Source organism: Gouania willdenowi, chromosome 16 (assembly GCF_900634775.1).
Source record: "Gouania willdenowi chromosome 16, fGouWil2.1, whole genome shotgun sequence".
Classification (NCBI taxonomy): domain Eukaryota; kingdom Metazoa; phylum Chordata; class Actinopteri; order Blenniiformes; family Gobiesocidae; genus Gouania; species Gouania willdenowi.
In genome coordinates, this window is record NC_041059.1 from 16,603,013 (window position 1) to 16,626,274 (window position 23,262).

At 37.2% G+C, this 23,262-nt stretch overlaps 2 protein-coding genes across 3 annotated transcripts; both read left to right on the forward strand.

Annotated features, from left to right (window-relative positions):
- Positions 1-3,160: 3,160 nt before the first annotated feature.
- Positions 3,161-16,253, forward strand: cbx3b (chromobox homolog 3b). Of its 2 annotated transcripts, none has more exons than XM_028471283.1 (5): positions 3,161-3,357; positions 6,405-6,545; positions 6,638-6,791; positions 7,104-7,243; positions 14,706-16,253. In XM_028471283.1, the coding sequence occupies exons 2-5, from the start codon at positions 6,406-6,408 to the stop codon at positions 14,824-14,826; spliced, it is 555 nt and encodes a 184-aa protein (XP_028327084.1). In that variant the 5' UTR covers positions 3,161-3,357; position 6,405; the 3' UTR covers positions 14,827-16,253. The 2 variants fall into 2 exon arrangements, with proteins under 2 accessions (XP_028327084.1, XP_028327085.1); XM_028471284.1 differs by having other exon boundaries at positions 3,162-3,357; positions 6,641-6,791.
- Positions 15,175-19,357, forward strand: snx10b (sorting nexin 10b). Its single transcript, XM_028471282.1, has 7 exons — positions 15,175-15,222; positions 16,339-16,473; positions 16,666-16,752; positions 16,840-16,940; positions 17,881-17,982; positions 18,178-18,387; positions 18,995-19,357. The coding sequence occupies exons 2-7, from the start codon at positions 16,441-16,443 to the stop codon at positions 19,122-19,124; spliced, it is 663 nt and encodes a 220-aa protein (XP_028327083.1). The 5' UTR covers positions 15,175-15,222; positions 16,339-16,440; the 3' UTR covers positions 19,125-19,357.
- The last annotated feature ends 3,905 nt before the right edge of the window (positions 19,358-23,262 follow it).

Sequence of the window (23,262 nt, forward strand, 5' to 3'; positions counted from 1 at the left end):
CAATTACAGTATTGTGAGTACTTGTAATCAATTACTTTCACCTCTGATCATTTCTATGACTGTCCCTTAGAAAGTTTGTCATCAATTAATCAAACCTAATAACTATATAGTTCTTCAGTAATGTCTGAGCAGGAAACAGCCCTTAAACAACCCATTCAAAGCATGTACTGGAATACCAGGGGCTATGTGAATACTCCTGCTGTAACCCGAAACCCTCACAGTATAACTGAGGGACTGCCGGGGCCCCATCGAGTCAATCTTAGCCTGACCCACACAGAGCCCCATACTCACTCCATCCACAGCCCCTCACAGCAGGATCCAGCCATCTGGACTTATTTCTGCTCTGACAGGGTGACTCTCAGGGCCCATCTGTATTCAGCCTATATGTTCACAGTAAGTTCAAGGAATGTGCTCGTCTGAAAGGAAACATGGTAGATTTAGGGGATGACGGCATACAGCGATTTATCTTTTCACCCTGTACACCGGAGCATGTCGTTTCATCAACATCTGTATTTCATTTTTAGTGCCCTGGTCAATCTTGGGTTTAGTTGGTTTGCTTAGAGAGGCTTCAAATCACCTAATTATTGCCTGTTGCTATTATTCCAGACATTAGGGGCCATGAACTATATTTATAAAACATCTTAGCTGTTTTCCCTGGTCAAAGCCTTGTGATTCAGGCACCAATTAACTGTTGAAAATGTTATGTAATGATTCGAAAACTCAGAATTATAAGGTTTTCCCATTAGATTTTAAATTATCCTAATAATAATAATAATACATCAGTTTTATATAGTGCTTTTTAAGGGGCTTAAAGTTGCTTTACAGAATACAGGAAAAAAAATAAAGAAATAACAATGAAAGTAAAAGAAAGTTTAAGGAAAAACAAGTTTTAAAAGGAGAGTTTCAAAGTACTGTAATGAGTCTGCGTTCTTGATGGGTTGAGGGAGTGAGTTCCAGAGGGCGGGGGCCTTTATTATCCTTTATTTATCCCTTATCCTTTATATTTATCATTATTATTATTATTATTGTTGTTGGTTTTTTGTTCCACGCACCAACTACCAAGTCAAATTCCCTGTTCTGTTTTAAAACTGTACTTGGCAAATAAAACGTTTCTGATTCTGATCAATATTCTATACCGGCAAATAAATTTGCACTCATAAGCTAAAAGAGTGTAGGCTTTTCCACTGCTGTTGTTCATTCATTAACTTTTATGAACTTTAAGGTCAAAACATAGCCTTTAAGGGTTATTCATAATACTAACCTCCATGTTTCTTTGCTGAAATAACACACTTCCTGTGTTGAAGTCATATGAAAACTAGTCATACTGTAAATCCACATATGCCCTCACTGCATGGTATGCATCACAACATTTCTGTGCCTAAAGAAACACCTCGGCCCTATCTGCTATTCAGTTACTATGACAACCAGTACTAAAGCTCAGAGGACAGGAAGAGGTCAGGCTCTGAAACACGTCCCATTGCTTTAAACCTAAACCTATCATGCTTTAGCATTGACATGTAGCTTGAGGTACACAGTGTTACTTATTATTTAAAGTGAAACTACACTGAAAACTTTTGGTAAAAAAAACAATAATAATCTAACAATGAGCTACCAAGTATACAGATAAGTCAATTCACACATGTCAGATCATGCAAGAAAAAGCAACAAGATGTGAGCCCACAACATTCTTGTCATGAAAACTATTGCTAGCCACTATACGCAGCTCATTGGATTGTTTCCTTAAAAGCATTTAAAAAATAATAATAATAATACTTATCACATCACAACAAAATCTTCTTCCATAAGTTTTGACTTCAATGGATTTTAATTTGACACCATTAAAAAGCTTAAATAGCCCAAGTTAATGTCATCTTGGATCTTTATTTATTCTACCATTGCATGTACCTGCCAGCCTTTTAACTGGAACTTTATAATTTTCAATCATTTAATGCAATCCCATATCCCTGTAAAGTGCAAATAATGGTAAATTATACTTTGCATACATGTATAAAGCCTATACAGCATGACACAGAAAGCAGTAATGGATTCTGCTACATTGAGCTTTGACCTGTTGGTCATTCTCTATTGGCACACAGCGCCCCCTGTCTGTAAAACGTACAACTGTGTTTTACAGTTGAAAAAAACAAAAAACAAAAAGTCTGACCAATCAGCAGCTTTGAGGTTTCTCATTGGTTCAAATGTAGCTGTCAATCAAACCCACTGTGGGCTGTTCTCCACAAACTGCCTCAGTTTGAGTTTGAGTTTGAGGAGAGCAGAGCTCCATTAGGAAAACATTGTCTGAAGACGTATTGAATATAAGACTGAACAACTTTACAAGAGAAAAAGTATTATCAATAAAATATAACCAGAAAAAGCACAATCAAGCCTGCTTTCATTTTTATTATTTGGCTTATAAATAGAAAAAAAATTTCAATAAGAAATTTGCATGCAGTATTTTTAACTTTGTATATTGATTGTTGTGATCAATTAAAATTTAAATATATATTATATTATTTGTAAAACACTTGATTAATATTATACGTTATTATTTAAAGTCATGGACAACATATAACGTTGTGGTTAAAGCAATATATGAAAAATAGAAAATTATGCAAATTTAAGAAAAATGAATTTACAAGAATAAAAGTAAGAAATATAAATTAGTGAAAAAACGCTATCAAAAATATATTAATAAAAAATATTTACAAACAATTATGGAGAAAAATACACTTTATATTTAATTAATTACTTCATTCGTGCATTTTATTGTAGATACAAAAATAATTAACCTATTGGCTTTGAAAGAAGATGATCATAATTAAAATAATACCCGAATAAAAAAAATTTAAACATCGTGAAATTGACTGAATTGAAGCGTCTTTCGTTCCTATTGTGTCGACATTTTTTAGCCCAATTTGTTGATCTGTATGTATTATTTAGTATCTATGATCTAAAATATTTGACTTATTTTAATAACTTTTAACTGCAGGTGTTTAAATGTCAGACATGACCTAAAAACATGTGTTCCTGTCCTCCTCCTCCTCCTGCCATAGCCTGCAGACACCCAGGGGTGGCGGGGCTGGTCGGAGCCGGAGGAGCGGACTGCGCTCTGATTGGTCGCTACTGTGCGCGTCCCCGTCGTCTCCTCCCGGTTTTCCTGGCATGACCTTTTCCCTTGGCAACCACTTCCTCCGAGCATCAACGGCCATCTTTAATGTGAACTCATTCATGAAAAGTTCTCCGGGGCTCGTTTGAAGCTCACACACCGACACGGAGACGCACACAGGGGGACCTGGTCCGCGGTGTGTCCGGCGACGAGCAGCGGCTGTCCGCAGAGACTCACTGAACACCGGGCGCGTACGTGCACGTTGTTTTGTTCCTGTCTTTGTGCGTCACTCGCTCACCTACGTCTCGACGAGTGTTGTTGTTGTTGTTGTCGTCTGTGAACGTGCGTGTGTGCGCCTCGTGAGCTGCGGTAATCACTCACAGGTGTGTGCGTGTGTGTGTTAACACGTGCTGTGCGCGCGAGAGGGGAGCCAGCAGGTGGACGCAGACTGACTGATGTCTGAAGGACACCGAGGCACCTCTGCCATGTTGGTCCTGTCAACGTCACAGCAGCACGGCCTCCAAAGTCTTCCTCCTGGTTCTGGGCCAAAAACACAACAATACACGGAACTGGTTCAAGCCCCAAAACACCACAATATGAGTAAACACGTGTCTAGTTAAATTACAGGGAGGTGTTCATGCATATAACGAGTTAAACACGTGTTTTCAAGCTTTTATTTACAATCAGAGGTTTATAAAGAGTACTGATATATCCTACTCAATGGATTGAAATGGTACTCAAGTACAAGGTAATAAATCTTGCCACGGTTCCCTTAGATACAGTAAACACCTCATGTATAAACTTAAAATGGAAGAGACCCAATCTTGCACAATTGGAACTTAAGTTATTTTCCATGAAGTCCTAATAGAATAAACCTTCATTGATCCGCATAGGGGAAATGCCCACGTTGCTGCAACACCATAGGTCAAAATGTACAATTCTTTTATAAAGAGATTTTCACTTCTCTTTTGGCGCAGTGCATTCCTTTTAATCTGATTGGTCGGCTATGATGTGATGCATGTGATTGTTGTCTGGTCATTTCATTTGTTTGTAGTTTCACAATGTCCGTTGATCATTTTAAAACAAAAAATAATAATAATTTACTCAGTAACGGTTTGATGTAGAAATGTAACAAACTACTTGTTTTAAAATGCACAAGTAACATGATTTATTTAGAAATATACTGAAATAACTATCCATAAAAGCAACGCAGTTACAGTAATGTGAGTACTTGTAACTTGAGTACTTTCACCTCTGTTTACAATATAGGCTGATATTTTCTAACGTGAGCAACACTAAACCTTATTGGTTCCACCACGACTCGTTACCAAACATTAGCGATGCACTGTTATGGATATTTACGTGTCTCACATATTGACATGTATTAGAAAATGAATTTAATTTGTTGCATTCAATCAACAAGCATTTACAATAGATAGTTTTTTTTTTTAAAGGTCAATAAAGTCTCACTGTCAATATGAAACCAATCAAAACATGAAAACAAAGTGGCTTCCCTAAAAATGGACTTTCCTAATGCAGAACTGGACGTGTTCTGTCAAACAAATATCAACAAAAACATGCCTATTGCTAGTAGGTGTATGTGACAGGAAGCTGTTAAAATGTAGAGTAGAGAACAGCAATGACTGCATGTTTTCTGAAACAAAAGCGTTTGATTATTTAGGAAATGTAAATATGTTTTTCCTTTTTCTGGAAACCTATGTATGACGTGTTGCAATGTCAGTAAATGTGTTGTGTTCTTCTGAAACTGTGAAAAAACTACACACCAACAAATGGCCATAGAGCAGGTTTATGCACATTATATATATACATATGTTAATGCTGGGCGATATATCGATATTTAGATTTTTATTATATAATTTTAAAAACAATATCACACGGGGCAATATCGCTTATATCGATTTTGCGTTAAAATAGCAATACATTTATTTCCATTGGCCGCAAATCTGCATCTATTTCTCCTCTCCCTCTCCCGTGTCCATGTCTCATACTCACAGCCACTAGGCTCCGCCTCCCTCGCGCTGACAAAACAGCCCCTCCTCCCGCACTGTCTGACCACTGACTCTCCGCGGGTCGACAATGTTGTCAACAGGACTGAAAACAACCCGTTATAAGTAAGCAGGCGAAGCTCAAACACTGCATATGTCATTTCAGACGGGACGGTAACAGAAAAGTTACATAAAAAAGTCATGTGTGTTGTGTGTGTGTGTGCGTGTTAGTAGTGGTAACTGATTATATATTGTGTGTGCCACTTTGGATAATAGTATCTGATAAATTCACAATTGTCAGTAATAATAAATAAATAATTGATAGTTAATTATAATAATAATAAGCTGAAGTTGTTTTTGAAATGTGCACAAATGCCCATCATTTGTTTTCCACATGTTGATATTGTTCTCTACACCTCTGTTAATAAATGTCCCTGTGTGGCTTTAACTCACCTACCTTATTTTAAGCCTCTGAAAAAAAGGAACTAACAGGTACGCTATGCTATTATTGTTAGGGGAAACCAACCAATGACATCACAGAGAAAACATCAATTTATACAGTATATAGATTATTGCCATTCTGGTTCGATTGTATGCATCAAAGCATCATCTCAAGGCAAGGGCAAAATATCGAGATATATATCGTATATCGAGATAGGTCCTAATGCCCAGCCCTAATATATATATATATATATATATATATATATATATATATATATATGATGTCATCACATAGTTGCTTGCACCTCTTTTAAGTTTAAAACTGAGCATGAAAATGGAGAAGACTTCTTAAATCTTCTGATCTCTTAAAGGAGAATAAAAAACAGTTGCATGGACTGCGTTTTGAATGCCAGAGGTCAGAGACAACATGTCAGAATAGTAACTAATAACTACTTGTTAAAACACAGGAATGCAGAAAACCATGTGTGATCTGACAGTATATCATGGTATGTGTAGCTTCATGTGGATGAGCTACAGTCGTCCACGCTGAGTTCAGAGCTGCATATCACACAGTAACCAAATTTACCCAAGATTAAAAACACCCAGCATTTCGGTTTCTGATATTCAGATTTTAGGCTCAGAATTTCTGGTGTATATTACATTTAAAAGATATACTATTGGAAGTTGGGACACGTTTTAAAGAGCTAGACTAACCAATAGGAGCTGCAGTCTTTAAAATGTATCCTATATTTTGGTTCATAGCTGGTTTTACTTTGATTTTTAAATGACTGAAAACCAACAACACTTTCTGTTCCTTCTGACTCATGTTTATGTCCTTCTTATCACATCAGAATGAGAAAAAAGCAGACTGCCAAACAGAGGAAGACAGAGGATACTGCAGTGGTCCAGGAGTTTGCAGTTGAAAAGATAATGCGTCGCAGAGTCTATAATGGAAGAGTGGAGTACTTCCTCAAGTGGAAAGGCTTTACAGAGTGAGTGAAACATTGCCCGAGTTTCCCCTCTGTTGTTACTGTGAAAAGTCCACGTGAACTCCGTGCGCTCTCTTCTCCCTTTGATGTCCCAGCAGTGCAGAAAACACATGGGAACCCGAAGACAATCTGGACTGTCCTGAACTGATTGAGGATTATTTGAAAAACGGCCACAACTTGGAGAACGAAGACGATCAATGCAACGAGTTCACACCCAAAGAGGAAATCTCCATGCAGGAGACGGAAATTGTGAGTGTGTGGATGAGTGTGCGTGATTCACAGCATGTCTGCACCTTATTTTGGAAAATAAAGCTATGTGATCAGATTTAGATCCAGCACAATGATTCAGGTTGGCAGAGCTGCTACAGTTAAACTCAGAGGGTTGAAGTGAAACTGAAATGAACTGCTGTGTGGATGTGGGTCTTTCTGCAATACAAATGAAAAAAGCTAGCCAAATTTCCCTCTTTGCAAACAGGCGTGGACACAAAAAAAAACCACATGCACTCTTGTTTGCCTAATATCACCACACTTCCTCTTGGGTTTTTGTCATCCCTGCTGCAGGCCCATTCTCAAGATGTGAAGAGCGACAGCGTCGCTCTCCAGCCGCTAAACGACCCCACTGACCTCAGCACCTACCTCGAACCTGAGTGCATCATCGGCTCCACGGACAGAAAGGGAGAACTGATGTTTTTAGTCAAATGGTAATTTCCTCACTGCGTTTCACGTTGGCGTGCTGCAAACCTACATCATTAGCGGCATTTCCGTTACCCTTCACTCATTCACTGCCAGCCATTTTCAGAACAGCTACCCCCGCCTCTGCCAGCCATTTTAGAGCACTTTGACTGGTTTTTAAAGAATATTTTGTACTATGACAATCTGAAATCTGAAACCAGATTATGAAAGATTAGAGTCTCTACTTTCATTAGAAAAAAAAGTTGTTTTTAGCTTGTTTCGTTCTTCCGTAGTCAGCAGTTGAATAGAGACAAGTTTCGCCAGTTTCTGAGCAAAAAGCTGAAAAAACAGACTTTTTCTGAAAAAACCTGTCTGACTTTGAAACGGATAATTTTTTTTTTGCTTTAGTGACACCTCAACATTTGTTTCCTTCTATAAAACAACAAAAACAACACTGAGGCCGAGCGTTTGATGGCAAATTTATTATTATTATTATTATTTTGTCAGTTCCCACACACGCCACTTCCTGCTCCTCCGCGACATCCGAGTCCGCCGTTCGGCCCGGTTTGTTGATACTTTTCTCTCATCATTGAGATTCTCTCAATAGTCCACTTAGTTCCACATGCTCTGCTTGACTGTGAGCTGTTTTGAGCTGCTGGATACTTCACAATATCCCTTCGTAGCGCCATTTTCTGCCTCGTCCCTGGTTTCTCCCTCCCCATTGATGGAGTTAATCATGGCTAATCTCTCAACCAAATGTGCGCTGCTGCCACCAACATGGCACCAGTTGGTCACTACATCACACTAAAGCCCTGATACTCTATTCATAAGAGACCTCCACCAGAGTGATTCCTAGCAACCAGCGTCGAAAAACACAATTGATGTAAAATTAGGTCAATGGCAGCGAGGGAGTTAAAACTGCACAAAATCTAAATAGTGCAATAATAAAGCTGGTAATGGAAACACCTGTATTTCAAAAAAGCACTCATATATTGCTAAAAAGTTTTTACGCTTTCATGAGGGGGTATTTCAGACGTTTCAATATTGAAATGTGTCTCAAAAGCAACATGGAAACGCTTTTTTCGCAAATAAACGTCACAGAACGTGATGTATCTGGTCACATGACCACTTCTCGCTATGAAAACATGGTGCAGTACGTGTAAACAGAGGAGACTGGGACATTTTGTCGTGTTATACTTATAACGCTACAAAATTTTACATAGAATTGTTACTGCCAACTTTAGTCGGAAACAACAAAGGAATGTTATAGGGAGGTTCTGAGCGTCTGTCTTTCTGTAGCGAAGTCTCGCGGGATGAGATTTCACTGGAGTTATGAGGCTCTTATCCAAGGTTCAATGGAAACACGTTCAAAGCTCAATTACACTTTGTCAACATTTGGAAATATTGCTTTTATTTTGCCAAATTCTGTAATGGAAACGCAGCAACTAATTGACTTCTAAAACAAAGCCTAACCAAAGCGCTTCAGAGCACTTGAGGAGTAACAGACCATGGAGAGCACCTCCAACCACAGCAGATGCACTTTATTACTGTCGATACACTCATCCATAAAGTTATACTGTGCGCCCTATTTATTATCAGCTTCTCAGCAGTTAAACGTGTCTTTACAGCCACAGCTGGCCAACATCCACCTGTTGGAAACATGGGATGTACAGGAACCTTTACACATGCATGAAAAGTGTGTGAATAGAGTTTTACAATCGGGTTTAAGTGTTAAAAAAAAAACAATTGAAAAATCTGAATTCATGCTGTTCGAACTGTAAAAAGCCAGTTTTACTAGAATTCAGGGTTGGAGTCAATTATATTTTTCAGTTACAATTATGTTTTCAATTACCCATGTTCAATTACAATTCAATTATGAATATAGTGACCAGCATTTTTTCCAATTACAATTATTTTTTTATTTTCAGAAAGTTACAATTAATAATAATTACTGAGCCTGAAATAAATAACCTAATAAAAGTTAACTTTCCTCTTGTGTTAGCTTTCTGTTAGCATCTCGTATGATAATGGGTCCTAAATTAGCTGTAAAATACAGTAAAAACAAATAAATATCATTTCATTTCTTTCCTATCTATTGGTTACTTTGTTAGGCTTCCTAATCAATGAAAATATAGGTTTTTATATTTTTGGTGTAGGAGTCTGAGCCTTTTTTGTGTCAGTATACCCCTCTATATTTCTTTTAAATAGTAAAATGTGGGAAAGCTTGATATGAAACATGTTTTAATAATTGTTAACTACATATGTGTAGAACTGTAACATGGTTCCCCAGTTTTACGTTAAAATGTAATTGTAATTTTTATAGAATTTTTGTGTCAATTACAATTTAATTACGATTACGACAGCATCAGATTTTTAAAATTACAATTACAATTATACTTATGCCATAATTATAATTAATTATCAATTACACGATTACAGTTATAATTGACCCCAACCCTGCTAGAAATAGGTTGTCTTTGCGCTCTTGGTCAAAAATATGTAATTACATTGATTGTAGGAAAAAATATATTATAAATCTAATTCCAGCAAGTTAATTTTGTTTTGTTTTTTAAATAAAATGTTAAGGTTTCCTTAAAAATAGTTGTCGGAATAAATTAAACCTTAACATTTTATTCAAAAAGAAGACAAAAAGAACTTGTGACTGAAATTATTACGCGGAAGTCAAGGACGCATCAAAGCAATCACCAGACGCCTCTGAAGAAGACTGGCAGTTGACAGACGAAACATGTCGGGGGATCAAAGTCAATTTTCTGAAAAACAGTTGTCTGAATAAATGACACCTTAGCATACATTACAAAGCTGTTTAAAAAAGGAAATAGATATTTATTTTTATTCCACTGGAGGATTTGTTAAAAACTCTTTAAAAAGAAAAAAACACTTCTTTATTCTGCTCCGTTTTAAAGGTTAACGTTGTCCTGTGTTTTTTGTTCAGCAGTAACACCACATTTCATCGGGATGATCACAGCATTATACTCGACACTAGTAAATCTTTGGACTCACGACATCACGTAGTCCTTTGAGCATGGAGTTAAATACTATTTCACTTCTCTGCAGTTGTCTGACTCCGACAATGAGTAATCAGATTAAAAATAGTCCTGATGTATTTGTGCTTGTGTGCCCGTTAATCAGATTTGTTTTTCTTACGTCTGGGCTTGTGTATTCAAAAATATAGCAGCATTTTTAGGAAGAAGGTGACAATTTTGCCTAATTCAAAGCTGGATGTTGAAAGATAAACATTATTTTTTTTTTCGCGTAAATTTATTCTTCTACAGTTTGTTAGCCCCTGGATTAACACGTCCATTATCAACAAGACCTTGTGTAATACTGGTAATAATGAAAAGAAAGCATTTCCTCAATTTATTTGATTACCAAAGTTTATTGAAGCAAAGTGTCTGTTAAAATAATCAATGCAGAGCCCTAATCAGATGGGATTGTATATATATTCCATTTATTTAATTTAGTTTAAAAAAAAAAGCATTGCTGCAGATCGATACAGGTGAGAAGTTACCAGAACAACCTGTGTTCTCGTAACTTTTCGTTAAAGAAACACAAATCTACTGTAGATACTGACATGGGTATTTAATGATTATTTATGAATTCATTATTGTTAAATTGAAATTAGATTTAGATTTAAATACATATTTCAACAGAATGATTCAAAGCACCTGTGTCAAACTTAAAGCCCGGGGGCCAAATTAAGCCCTTACCAATGTGTTCCGCATGAGAAAGTAAAAAATGACAAAACACGACTCATTGTGTAAATTACAAACCAAACCCCTCCAATACAAATACACACATTCAGTGACACTCCAAGGGCCCAGTATCCCCATGTTTATATCACATGATGGCAGTCATTTTTAAGATGAAATTGTTGAACAAACTGTTTTTCCAAAATCCTGCAAATTTCCACAAAATATTTTACAAAATCTTCCAAAATTAATTTTAAAAAATTGGTCACAAAATCAAGGAAAATATAGGTGAAGGATCCTGAAGGGACTGATACAGTGGGTACGGAAAGTATTCAGACCCCTTTAAATTTTTCACTCTTTGTTTCATTGCAGTCATTTGCTAAAATCAAAAAAGTTCGTTTTATTTCTCATTAATGTACATTCAGCACCACATCTTGACAGAAAATCAGAAATGTAGATTTTTTTGCAAATTTATTAAAAAAGAAAAACTGAAATATCACAAGGTTGGTCGTAAGTGCTCATATTTAACTCACATGCTGTCCATTTCTGCTGATCCTCCTTGAGATGGTTCTGCTCCTTCATTGGAGTCCAGCTGTGTTTAATTAAACTGATTGGACTTGGTTAGGAAAGGCACACACCTGTCTATATAAGACCTTACAGTGGATGTCAGAGCAAATGAGAATCATGAAGTCAAAAGAACTGCCCAAGGAGCTCAGAGACAGAATTGTGGCAAGGCACAGATCTGGCCAAGGTTACAAAAGAATTTCTGCAGCATTCAAAGTTCCTCAGAGCACAGGGGCCACAATAATCCTTAAATGGAAGAAGTCTGGGACAACCAGAACTCTTCCTAGACCTGGCCGTCCAGCCAAACTGAGCAATCGTGGGAGAGGAGACTTGGTGAGAGAGGTAAAGAGGAACCCAAAGATCACTGTGGCTGAGCTCCAGAGATGCAGTAGGGAGTGGAAAAAAGTTCTGGAGAGGATCTGCAAGAAAGAATGGCAGAGGATCCCCAAATAAAGGTGTGAAAAACTTGTTGCATCGTTCCCAAGAAGACTCATGCTGTACGAGCTCAAAAGGATATTTCTACTCAGTACTGAGCAAAGGGTCTGAATACTTATGACCATGTGATATTTCAGTTTTTCTTTTTTCATAAATTTAATACATTTCTGTTTATTTCTGTCAAGATGGGGTTCTGAGTGTACATTAATGAGAAATAAAATGAACTTATTTGATTTTAGCAAACAAAGAGTGAAAAATTTAAAGGGGTCTGAATACTTTCCGTATCCACTGTATGTCACTTATTGCTTAGAATATTGTCGGTTTCTTACATATGTTGCGTATCTATTATTTTTTGGAAGTGTGAACTTGGGCCAAATAATGTTAAAATTGCAAAAAATCTGCAGCCCACTTTAGATAAAACTGGCCCATATTTGGCCCCTGAACTAAAATGAGTTTGAAGAAACTAATAAACCTACCCTGAATGAAATTATTTAGTTACACAACCTGAATCTGGAATTCACTGGAAGACTCAGTGCAGATCATTTCAGGGAGAAATTCTGCATTTAAAAAAGAAATCTGATATTGAATAATGTCTCCCTGTTCTGTCTACGGTGGGTTTTCCTTTATTTAACGTAAAAGCAGCAACAAATTCCTCCACTTCTATGCCTAATAAAGGCTTTTTAACTGGTGCATATATTAACATATTAAGCATTGCAACGGGCTTAATTTCCTGTGGTCACTTCACAAAGGAACGTCTTGAGTGTTCATTAACAGTGTTTAGTTAGCTGCAGGGATCAACACCCAGTCTGAGTAAACAGTTGGTTAAGTATTGTTCTACGGCTCTAAGGAGCGTTGGTAGGTCTGTCTAACAAAATAAACACAAGCCTGCAGCGGTGGATTTTTTGATTGAAGGTGTAGTTTTTAAACCAAACAGGAGGTGTGACGTTTGAGAGTCCTTGGCTATTATCAAATCGCTAATGGCAACGGCATTAAATAAAAAAAATAAATTAAAAAAAAGCCTGATCGTTGTTTAAACACAGTGAGTAGAAGGCAAAAACAAATGGTGTGAAGGAGAAGCACTTAGTCAGATCTGTACAGCCCAATCCATCTGTTTCATTTCCTTTATTGTTGTGGGGTTTTTGTTCACATTTCTCTGAACTAAAATGATGCAATGATGTGGAAGGGAGAACATTTGCAGAAATGAATCAAGCCTCAGAGTCTATGACTGTCCTTTAACACCACATTAGTATTAACCTACTCATCAGTTTAGGTTAAACTCATTCCAAATCTTTGGACCATATTAACAGGGTTCCCGTGGATCCTTAAAAATTCTTAAAAGGCATTAAATTCATGAATTTAAAAATAAGGCCTTAATTGCATTAAAAAAAAGTCTTAAATGTTAACACATACTGTAAGTATGATTTTATGATTGTAATTAGTTTCACATTTCAAAATAAATGGTAACATTCGTTTTAAATATATAATTTACCGTAACATTGCGCAATCACGACAGCGGAACCAACTACAAAACAGTGACGTGGTTACAGAGGGACAGATGCGTGTCATGTTTGTAGCAACTTTAAACAACATGGGGAAATGTAAATTTAAAGAAAATTTCCTGTCCAACAAAGATTTTTCTTAATGGTTTTAATTTTTTGTATTTTTTGTTTTATAGATTTCTGGCTATTTTTCTAGTCATCTCGTGTGTTTTAAGTGATTTTGATTATTTTAGTCTGTTTTTTTGTGTGTGCATTTTACTGTCATTTTGTGTATTTTTACATGTTCATTTTTTTCCATTTCATTTATTTATTTAGCACTCATTAAAAAAAAACACACAACATTTAAGATGCAAGGAGGGAACGAAGCCCAAAGAGCTTGTATAGGAGCTCCACCCCTTTTCTATAAACACAAACAATTTAAAATAAAGGCTAACAAGCAATTATAGAATCATGAGACAAAATACACAAATAATCTTTGTTATATGAGGAAATCTAATATATGAGCTAAGTTCACCCTGGCAGAGCTCGAGAAGTGCGCTGGCTTTTGTGCAGCTACCAGAACCACTTCTGTTTTGTTTTTGTTTTTTATATACATATGGTGATGTACATATCAGAAGTAGTGATATACATATCAAAAAAAAAAGCAGAAGTGGTGATTTACATATAAAAAAAAAAAACAGAAGTGGTTCTGGTAGCTGCACAAATGCCAGCGCACTTCCTGAGCTCTACCGAGGTGCCCTTGAGCAAAGCACCAAACCCCAACACTGTTCCCTTCATTGTAAAGTGACTTTGGGTACCCAGAAAAGCGCTATCTAAAATTGATGTATAATAATAATAACAAAATATTAATTGAAGTTCAAAAAAGAAATACAAATTTAAAACATATAAACATACACATGTGATTGTAATCATGGTGGCATAGCGTAAAGTGAGAGAGGGTATTAAGTAATTAGGTGTAATGTAGGAGGGGGCCGCCAGTTGCACGTCGGCACTAGACACTAGAAAAAATTGATCATAACGCTATGTAATCGATGCAACATTTTTCCCCCCAATTGTGTTCACTGTGAAGTCGGTCTTAAATTTCATTTCAAATGGCATTAAAAAGTCCTAAAAAGTTGTGAATGTAATTTGACTGAAGATGTAGGAACCCTGAATAAGCGTTTTCATTGGTGTTTTGTCACCACTAGTTTGTAATCATGGTCGCTTACATCCTCTTTTCTCCCCAGACGTGTTTACAATAATGTGATCTCAATGTTTTTTTTTTTAATCCCACGTCTCCACAGGAAGAACTCAGACGACGTGGCTCTGCTGTCGGCCCGCGAGGCGAGCACCAGGTGTCCCCAGGTGGTCATCGACTTCTATGAGCAGAAGCTGAGCTGGCACTGTGGAGACCAGGAACCATAGAACACCAGAGGACTAGAGGACATAAAGCGTCAGGTGTCACATCTTCAGCCTGGAGGGACTTAATGTTTAACTCCCAGTGCACCGTGCCTTAGAGGACACTGGGATGAAGGCTCAAACTAACCTGTGAATGGACCGACCTGCTGGTGTGAGGGACATTAACGAGTGGCAGCTAGTTCCTTGTTTCCTGATGTAGCAGACTCTAACACTGTGGACGTGGTTCTAGTACTCCTAGTTCTTTCTAGCCTCCTTTCACTGGGTGGATCGTTGTGCTTTGTGATGTGTGTGTGTGTGTGTGTCATGTGATCTACCTGATGTTCAATTAACCAAGTCTTTAGTTAAAGATTTCTAGACGTCTCGTTTGATTCAACGTGTTCTCTGAGGTGTTTACGAGCCGAGGTTTGACTGCGTTTTTACATTTTCTTAAGTTATAATTTAACTATTATGCTTTTTTCCCTTTAATCAGTCATTTCATTTTAATAGTTTGGTTATTTTACACCAAATACTGATTTGAATGAGATTTCTCTTTAGCCTATCTGCTGTGGAAACAATAGGAGTAGATTTTATGAAACATGACTGACTAGATTTTCACAAAATCTTCCCAACCACATGTTTGTGCTACTGGTTTGTTTTGCACTGGTTTTTATTTTTTATTTTTTTTAATTTAAGTTTAAAAGATCAGATGTACTTCATGTTTCAGCACCTTTACTTAAAGTGATGATCCAAGATTGTATATGTGATCAGATGCTGTCTATCTACCTTATTCTTGGGGCTGCCACTTTTGAGATTACATGTGTTTAAATAGACGAGCAACAGCAATTAGACACGTGAATTCACCTGTGCTCACTATCATACCTACAGTAGCAGCACCTGGAATAATAGGCAGGATGATTGGGATGTCACGTTGAAGGTGTATCTGTGTTTATGGAGGGTTTTGTTTTTTCTTTTTAGAATTATTTTTAACCAGGGGTGTCAAACTCATTCAAGTTCACATTTTGGTCATAGGCCGGGATAGAAAAATCCAAGCAATTCAGTAAAAGACACGTGTACTTTTAGCAGTTTATGTGTATGTTCCATTTTGATGAAAACTGCCACCTGCAGATCACAGAAAAACAGCTCGAAAGCAAAGCGTTCAATATAGATATATAGAACTAATCAAGGTGACAGATAATATGTTATGATGGGAGTTTGACACGTATGTATGCTTTATGTATTGTAGTCTCCATTGGATCCTGATGTCACTCTCCTCACAATGACCACTGTGGAACACTCAGATAAACCTATCACCTATACTTAACTACTGTACCTGTTGACCGTGGATCTGTGAAGTCTGTGAATGAAAAAAAAAAAAAAAACATCTTTTGTGACACTTTAGAGAAAGCTGTGCTTTTTTAAAACCCTTCATCTATTAAAAGTTGAGTCCTGCTATGCTTGGTTGTTCTCTTCCTTGAATTTGCAGCGTAGCAGCTTATCTTGGTCTTGTGATTTTGTTTTGTAACCTTTGAACCCTTACAGTGAAAGTGTGAAGTGAAAAGCCTCGGGAGCAACGTGAAGCTCCACATTATCTGTGAAGACTTCAGACTGCTGACAATCAGAGAGAGCGGGACATTGTGGACCATGAGAGAAGAAAGTGTCAAGTTTTTACCTCAGGTAGGACTGAAGGAATGTTACAGATGCTTGGTTTCGAACTCGGAAACAGTCACATGTTTATATCAGGATCACAACAGGATCTGTGTGTGATTTTCCGAATGTAGTCTGTCGGTCGCTGAACTTCCTCTAACTCTTTGAATAAAACCCCTTCCTCTTTTCATTAACTCGACACTCATTTTCTCCTCCATGCAGCCGATCAGCAGCGTGTGGGTGCGAGACCCAAAGATGCAAAAGAACGATTTTTGGAATGCTTACATTGACTATGAAGTTTGTTTGCAAGTAAGTAAAAACATGTTACTTTATTCTTTGTTATGATGGATTGTTTTCTTCGAGTGTGTGTTGTAATGATCTTCCTGGTTTGTATAGACGAACAGTGTGTGCTTCACTAAGAAGATCTCCAGTGTGAGGAGGCGATACAGTGAGTTTGTATGGCTAAGGCAGAAACTTCAGGAAAATTCAATGCTCATGTAAGTCCAATAGTGAATATATTAATTTAAAACCTGTTGTGTTTACTTTTCATGAAGTAAAAAAAAAAAAAAATGTTTGGTAACACTTTACTTGAAGTTTTATACATAAAGGCTGACATTACGCTGTCATTAGCATGAATAAGGTGTCATGAAGGCTGTCATTAGGTCAATGGTAATTTAACGCAAAACTGATTAACCATGTTACAGTTCTACTGTGTGTACAGTTCTACACGTGTGTAGTTAACAATTATTAAAACATGTTTCATATCAAGCTTTCCCACAATTTACCATTTAAAAGAAATATAAATAGAGGGGTATACTGACACAAAAAAGGCTCAGACACCCACACCATAAATATTAAAATTGATTAGGAAGCCTAACAAGGTAACCAATAGATAGGAAAGAAATGAAATGATAAATATTTGGTTTTAGTGTATTTTACAGCTGATTTAGGACCCGTTATGATAAAAGATGCTACAGAAAGCTAACACAAGAGGAAGGTTAACTTTTATTAGGTTATTTATTTCAAGCTCAGTAATGGTGATTAATTGTAATTGAACTGTGGTAATTGAGAATGTAATTGTTATTGACTTTCTGAGGATAAAAAACAATTGTAATTTAATTGTTATCAGGGGACAAATCCAGGTCACATGTAATTGTAATTGAACATGGGTAATTGAAAACGTAACTGACCCCAACCCTGACCGTAACTATACCTAACCCCACCATCCCTCCACCTAGCCCAAAAAATGCCAACACAGCTCCAAAGGTGTCATAATTTAGCCAACGACACTTAATGACAGCTTAATGAATGCCTTCATGACACCTTATTAATGCTAATGACCGATAATGTCAGCCTTATGTATAAAAGGTCAAGTAAAGTGTTGCCAAATGTTTGATCGACTGTTGATAACAGTGGAAATATGTGGTTCATTTACAGGGTGGAGCTACCCGCACTTCCCCCAAAAACCCCCTTTTTCAGCATGAACAACGCCCGGCAGGTCTCACACCGGATGAAAGGACTCCAGAGGTTTTTAGAACAGTAAGAAAAAGAAAAAAAACCCCAAAAGATCAGTAAATTATCTGACCTTTGACATCCATTAAACAAACATAACAAAACTCATATGCAGAGTTTCCACCGACGGTGGGAAAAATGTGACGGCATGTTTTCTCATTCACAGGCCATAAACTCTATTGCACACAATAACCCTAATGTGTTTATTGTCTCAATTTTCAGGATCCTTCAGAGCGCTCAACTGCTCTCCGACAGCTGCCTCCATCTTTTCCTGCAGTCCCAGCTCAGCGTGGCCAAGATGGAGGCCTGTGCTGCTGGTAGGACTCATTACAGCGTGGCTCAGGCTGTGAGCTGCTGTGGTCTGAGGAGGTTTCACTCAGAGGAGGAGCTGCACAAACACCTCGACGTGTCATGTGACTCTGAATCCGATTGGTATTTATTATCATTCCACAGAAATGATCCTCTTACTAAGGCTGCACGATTTTAGCTCAAAATAAAATCCCAATTTTTTACTTTGGAAACCCGATTTTTGATTCTGATTTTGATTCCCCCCCCCTTAAAAAAAGACACTGGGTTTAGGTATTGAAAGATTTTTATATTTTTTTATTGACAAAGGTGAAAACAAATTTCCGTATTGAGAATACAGTGCAACTGTAAAGCTTTAACAAAGAATATGGTTTGATAAAATAACCTGCTCAACCAAAAATGATTTTAAGTAATAAAGGTTGTAGTGGGGGTCTATCACGTTAAACATGTGTAAATGGAGAGAGACTCTTGCTGTGATCACTAATGATTAAATGGGAAAATTGATTTTTAAAAAACCCCCTCAATAAATAATCCAATTTCGATTTGATATCGATTAATCGTGCAGCCTTACCTCTTACATAAGAAGAAATCAATCACTTAAGTTCAAAGTACAGTATCTATTTTGTTCATTGATTTAACGCACAAACAGGCTTTTGCATTATGTACGACGTGGCAGTTCCAAATCTGAACACTACATTCATACGTCACTCTTTGTTGTCGTCTCTTGTTACAGCTCAGACTGCAAACATCCAGAAGACCAGAATGAGAATTCCAGTGAAGAGAAAGCAGAGGAGCCTGTTTTGTTTGATCTACTGCAGAACAGCCAGGAGGAAACGCTGAGCTGCTCCTCTGGTTCTACATGAGAACCTCATTTTCTGTTGGCTCCCATCCCTTAAAAGCCTGATGGACTGAGAAGATTGAAAAGCTGAACGTTACTCCATCACAAAGGTCCTTTCTCTGACATGATAGCCCCTCCTCAACAGCTTCTAAGGACACTTTACCTTGAAGGCAGAATTTATCCATCCCTGACACATGATGGTGGGAATCAGCATGTCAGTCTGTTGCAGTGGTAAATACATGTATGTATCAATAACTGTTCAAATGTCTTTGCTAGTGTTTCTCATATGGGGGTACACTGGGGCACTACAGGGGGTACTTGAGAGAGACAGAGAGGGGAAAATTAACAAATGAAAGCATTAAAATATGAGGTTTTATAATGATAAGAATACTAAATATTAACAGCAATTCACAAAATGACAACAAAACAAGAGAAAAATAATAAAAAGACAGACAATCAACAAAATACACAAAATGACACACACACAGAGAGAGAGAGAGAGAGAAAAATACTATTACCAGCAACACACAAAACGACAACAAAGACACACTTAATGAGAGAAAAACACACACAATCAAGACACAATACACAAAAATAAAAGAGAAACATACAAAATGACACCAAAATAATTTCAATAATACCAACAACAAACAAAATAAGAGAAAAATATACTGAAAAATAAAAAGAACAGACAAAAAACAAAAGACACAAAATGATATTTTCTATCAATATTTTGATTAGAACATGAGCTAAAAATACAAGAATCAGTTTTGGTTACTTGAGGGTACTTGAGCCAAAAAAAAGTTTGAGAACCACTGGTATGTGCTATCACTTTCAGCTACAATCCACCTGAGGAGGGCAGTGTTGCTACATTAGTTTGCTTTGTGCACTCACTGATCTCCTCAATGTATTTGCTTCATAAACAAGCAGAACAAAGCATTGTGTATAGTGCTCCTCCTACACTATGAGACTGGGAGTGTGACATGTGCAGATAACACTGCAGTACCCAGACAGTGGTGTGCATCTTCCCATTGTTCCCTCTGCTAATGATATATAGTCATGTGCTGCTGCTGCTGCTGCTGCTGGCCACTGCAGTGCTGAGATGTGTAACATGTGTAATAGGCTCTCTGCAGAGGTTACACACACACACACACACACACACACACACACACACACACACACACACACACACACACACTCCTGTGGGAACCCCAATGGCCTTGCTCATGGCTCCCAGGTGGACAGGTGACATTGTTCCCTGCTGAGCAAAATTCCAGCTGCATTGTCAGGACAACATCTCATCTCAGTTTCTTTGTGTTTGCATTGACCTATTCACTACAGCTGGAGCTTCTACGTGCACGTGTGATGTGTCTTCTCCACATATAGACGCCTATATGAGCTCCCACAGTGAGCAGCATCACACTTATGCAGAAGTAATGACCACTAAGCAGAATGAATGATGAACTGAGCTTCTGCACACATAATTAGATGAGTGGTGTCTCTGCGGCATGAGTGGGATTCATAATGAATTCAGAAAAAGAAGCAGACAAAAGGCTGGTGTTGTAGAGAACAGAGAGGTGATGTCACCTCACCGTGGAGCAGCTTCACTGAGATATATACATTCAACTGTCCTTCATATTAATGCTGCGTGTCTATCACTGTTGATTTTGTCAAATATTTTATAAATAATGAGGCTAAAATACATAAATAAAAGAGAACCTATTAGAACTCATGTGGTCTTGTGCATTGATCACCTCAAATCTGTCTGTGTTGTATTTACAAACATTAATACCATCCCATATCAGGTTAATCAATGGTAATTGAATCTTTAAATGATGCATAAACTTTTGTACTTAATATTTTAGTCGACTATATCATAACTGATTTAGTCAGCTAACATATTAATGTTGTTTAGTTGAGTAAAACTACGACATAACTGAAATGGTACTGATGACTACATTTTGATTAAAACTAAAGTTGCATTTTAGTCAGAAATCTGAAGGGGGACGAGGTGTTTTAATTATGATAATATTATGTATTATTAATATTTATTTATTTTATTTATTCAGTTTATCTTCGACATGGTTGCATTCACAGAAGTTTTGTTATTCCTTTTTTTTTTGTTTTGTCCATGCCGAAAAAGGAGACGAGAGAAGCAGTTTGCTTATCCAAGTCCCGTCCCCTATACTATATATATATATATATATATATATATATATATATATTACATTAACATTTGCCAAGGTGCCATTTAAGAATGAGTTATATAGTGTCTTGACTTAGATCACTGAACGAGTTATTAATACCTTGTCATTCAGGGTGTGAATTAATGTCAAACTGTCTACTCTTCAATAGCGAGCCATATTATCCATGAATAGTTGAGTTTAAACATGTATTAATCAAACAAGTTTACACAAACACACTGAAAGTATTATGTGCATGTTTGTCGATGTGGTACACGTGTATTCTTTCTGTCGGTGTTTGAAGTGAAAGCTCAGCACATACTGTCACTGCTGCATTGGGTTTGGACGGAAGTGGATTAAGGCCAATTTTGATGGAGAAAATGATTTTGGGCAAATCAAGAAGAAAGTCAAAATGTTGAGAATAAAGTAAAAATACAAAAATCGTGATACAAGCTGAAGGTTTGATGATGAAGTCAAAAACTACGGAAACTGACGTAGGCCAATTCACCATAAGTCAACAAGCAGTAGATCGTGGCCATCTACAATATGCAGTGTTTAACAACAAAGAGATTCTTCGCTTTTAGATCATAAACACAGCGTTGTAATCTCTTTAAGATGAATCTGTTCAGAAGTTAAAAACAGCCAAGTTTGGAAGAGGTGGAGCATTCAGTGCCGTCTGTGGCTATTGAGGAACTACGAGAACAGATTAGGGCCAGTTTGGATTAAGACTGTTGTTGTATATGGTGAATTGGCCCTAGTCTGTTTTTGTAGATTTGACTTCAGTACTTTGACTTTTATTACGATATTGTATTTTTAGTTTATTTTCAAAATTTCGACTTTATTCTCAACGTTTCAATTTACATTTTGATTTGCTCAAAATTATTTTCTTCATCAGATTTGGCCCTAATCTGCTTATCTGTTTCCCTAATTCGTAGATTTGCATAGGTTTACAGCTGAAATGGAACATATTTTACATGCGAGTACAGAAAACAGGAAAGCATTTCACAAACTCTTTCATTTCCTTATTCTCTGCTTCATTCAAATGTAAATTATTTATGAACAAACTCCAGATTGGAAACTCTAGCACCTTATATCTACAGACTCCCATCTGTCCTGCCCCATGAACCACTTTCCTATGACAATTCAGCAAAAATGTTCAATCTTCAGCAGAAAATGTCACCGAGAAGGTTTCCCGTGGTGATTTCCAGCAGCCTGTTTAAATCCTTAATCCATCGACACAAAAGAAAATTTGATGAATAGATGTGTTGGCATTCATTAATCACCCAAAGAGTTTTATGGAAAATTTATAGCACATGAACAGTTAATGAAATAATAAAATTCATAAATTTCAAGTAATTAAAACCCTTTAGACACCTTTGGTTTCTGCTCACACATTTATGACAGTGATGAGGGGTGTGTTTGGAAGACTCATAAAAATCCTGGCAATATTACAACCCTGGGGGGGCGAATGTGAGAGGTTGTTAAACCTGCTAAAAATGTACAAGCAAGGCAGTAATCTTGTCAGGCTCTGACACTAATAATGCCTCTTGTCTTTGTAATGCAAATCACACATATCACCAACGTGGTTCGTGACAGTGGTTGGTCAGGGATGGATTGGAACACTTAATGTTTAATGTTCAAAGTGGACTCCACTTGGTGTTCACTTTGTGCAGTTGGACCTGAGCTAGTCTGCGGTCCGACTGTCATTCAAGCTGAGAATTGGTGGTTTGGACACAGTGGTTCCGTCTACGGCCCCATGCACACAAGAACACATATATTTGCAATTTCATCAAAGATTGTATCACTTTAAAATTTTCACTCAATGAAAACTAAACAGAAATCAAGGTAAACGAACACAGGACGGCCACAATTAAGTCAAAATTGTTAAAAAAAAAAAATTCTGTGTGGTGTTTCCCCCTGCTTGTGTGGGTTTTCTCACACTATCCAAAAACCATAACATCAGGTGGATTAGAGTCCCTT

Coding starts and splice junctions, on each gene's coding strand:
- snx10b (XM_028471282.1), top strand. CDS start 16,441: ATGAGAGAAGAAAGTGTCAAGTTTTTACCTCAG. Junction 16,753..16,839: donor ACTATGAAGTTTGTTTGCAA/GTAAGTAAAAAC, acceptor TGGTTTGTATAG/ACGAACAGTGTGTGCTTCAC. Junction 16,941..17,880: donor CAGGAAAATTCAATGCTCAT/GTAAGTCCAATA, acceptor GTTCATTTACAG/GGTGGAGCTACCCGCACTTC.
- cbx3b (XM_028471283.1), top strand. CDS start 6,406: ATGAGAAAAAAGCAGACTGCCAAACAGAGGAAGACAGAGGATACTGCA. Junction 6,546..6,637: donor AAGTGGAAAGGCTTTACAGA/GTGAGTGAAACA, acceptor TTGATGTCCCAG/CAGTGCAGAAAACACATGGG. Junction 7,244..14,705: donor CTGATGTTTTTAGTCAAATG/GTAATTTCCTCA, acceptor ACGTCTCCACAG/GAAGAACTCAGACGACGTGG.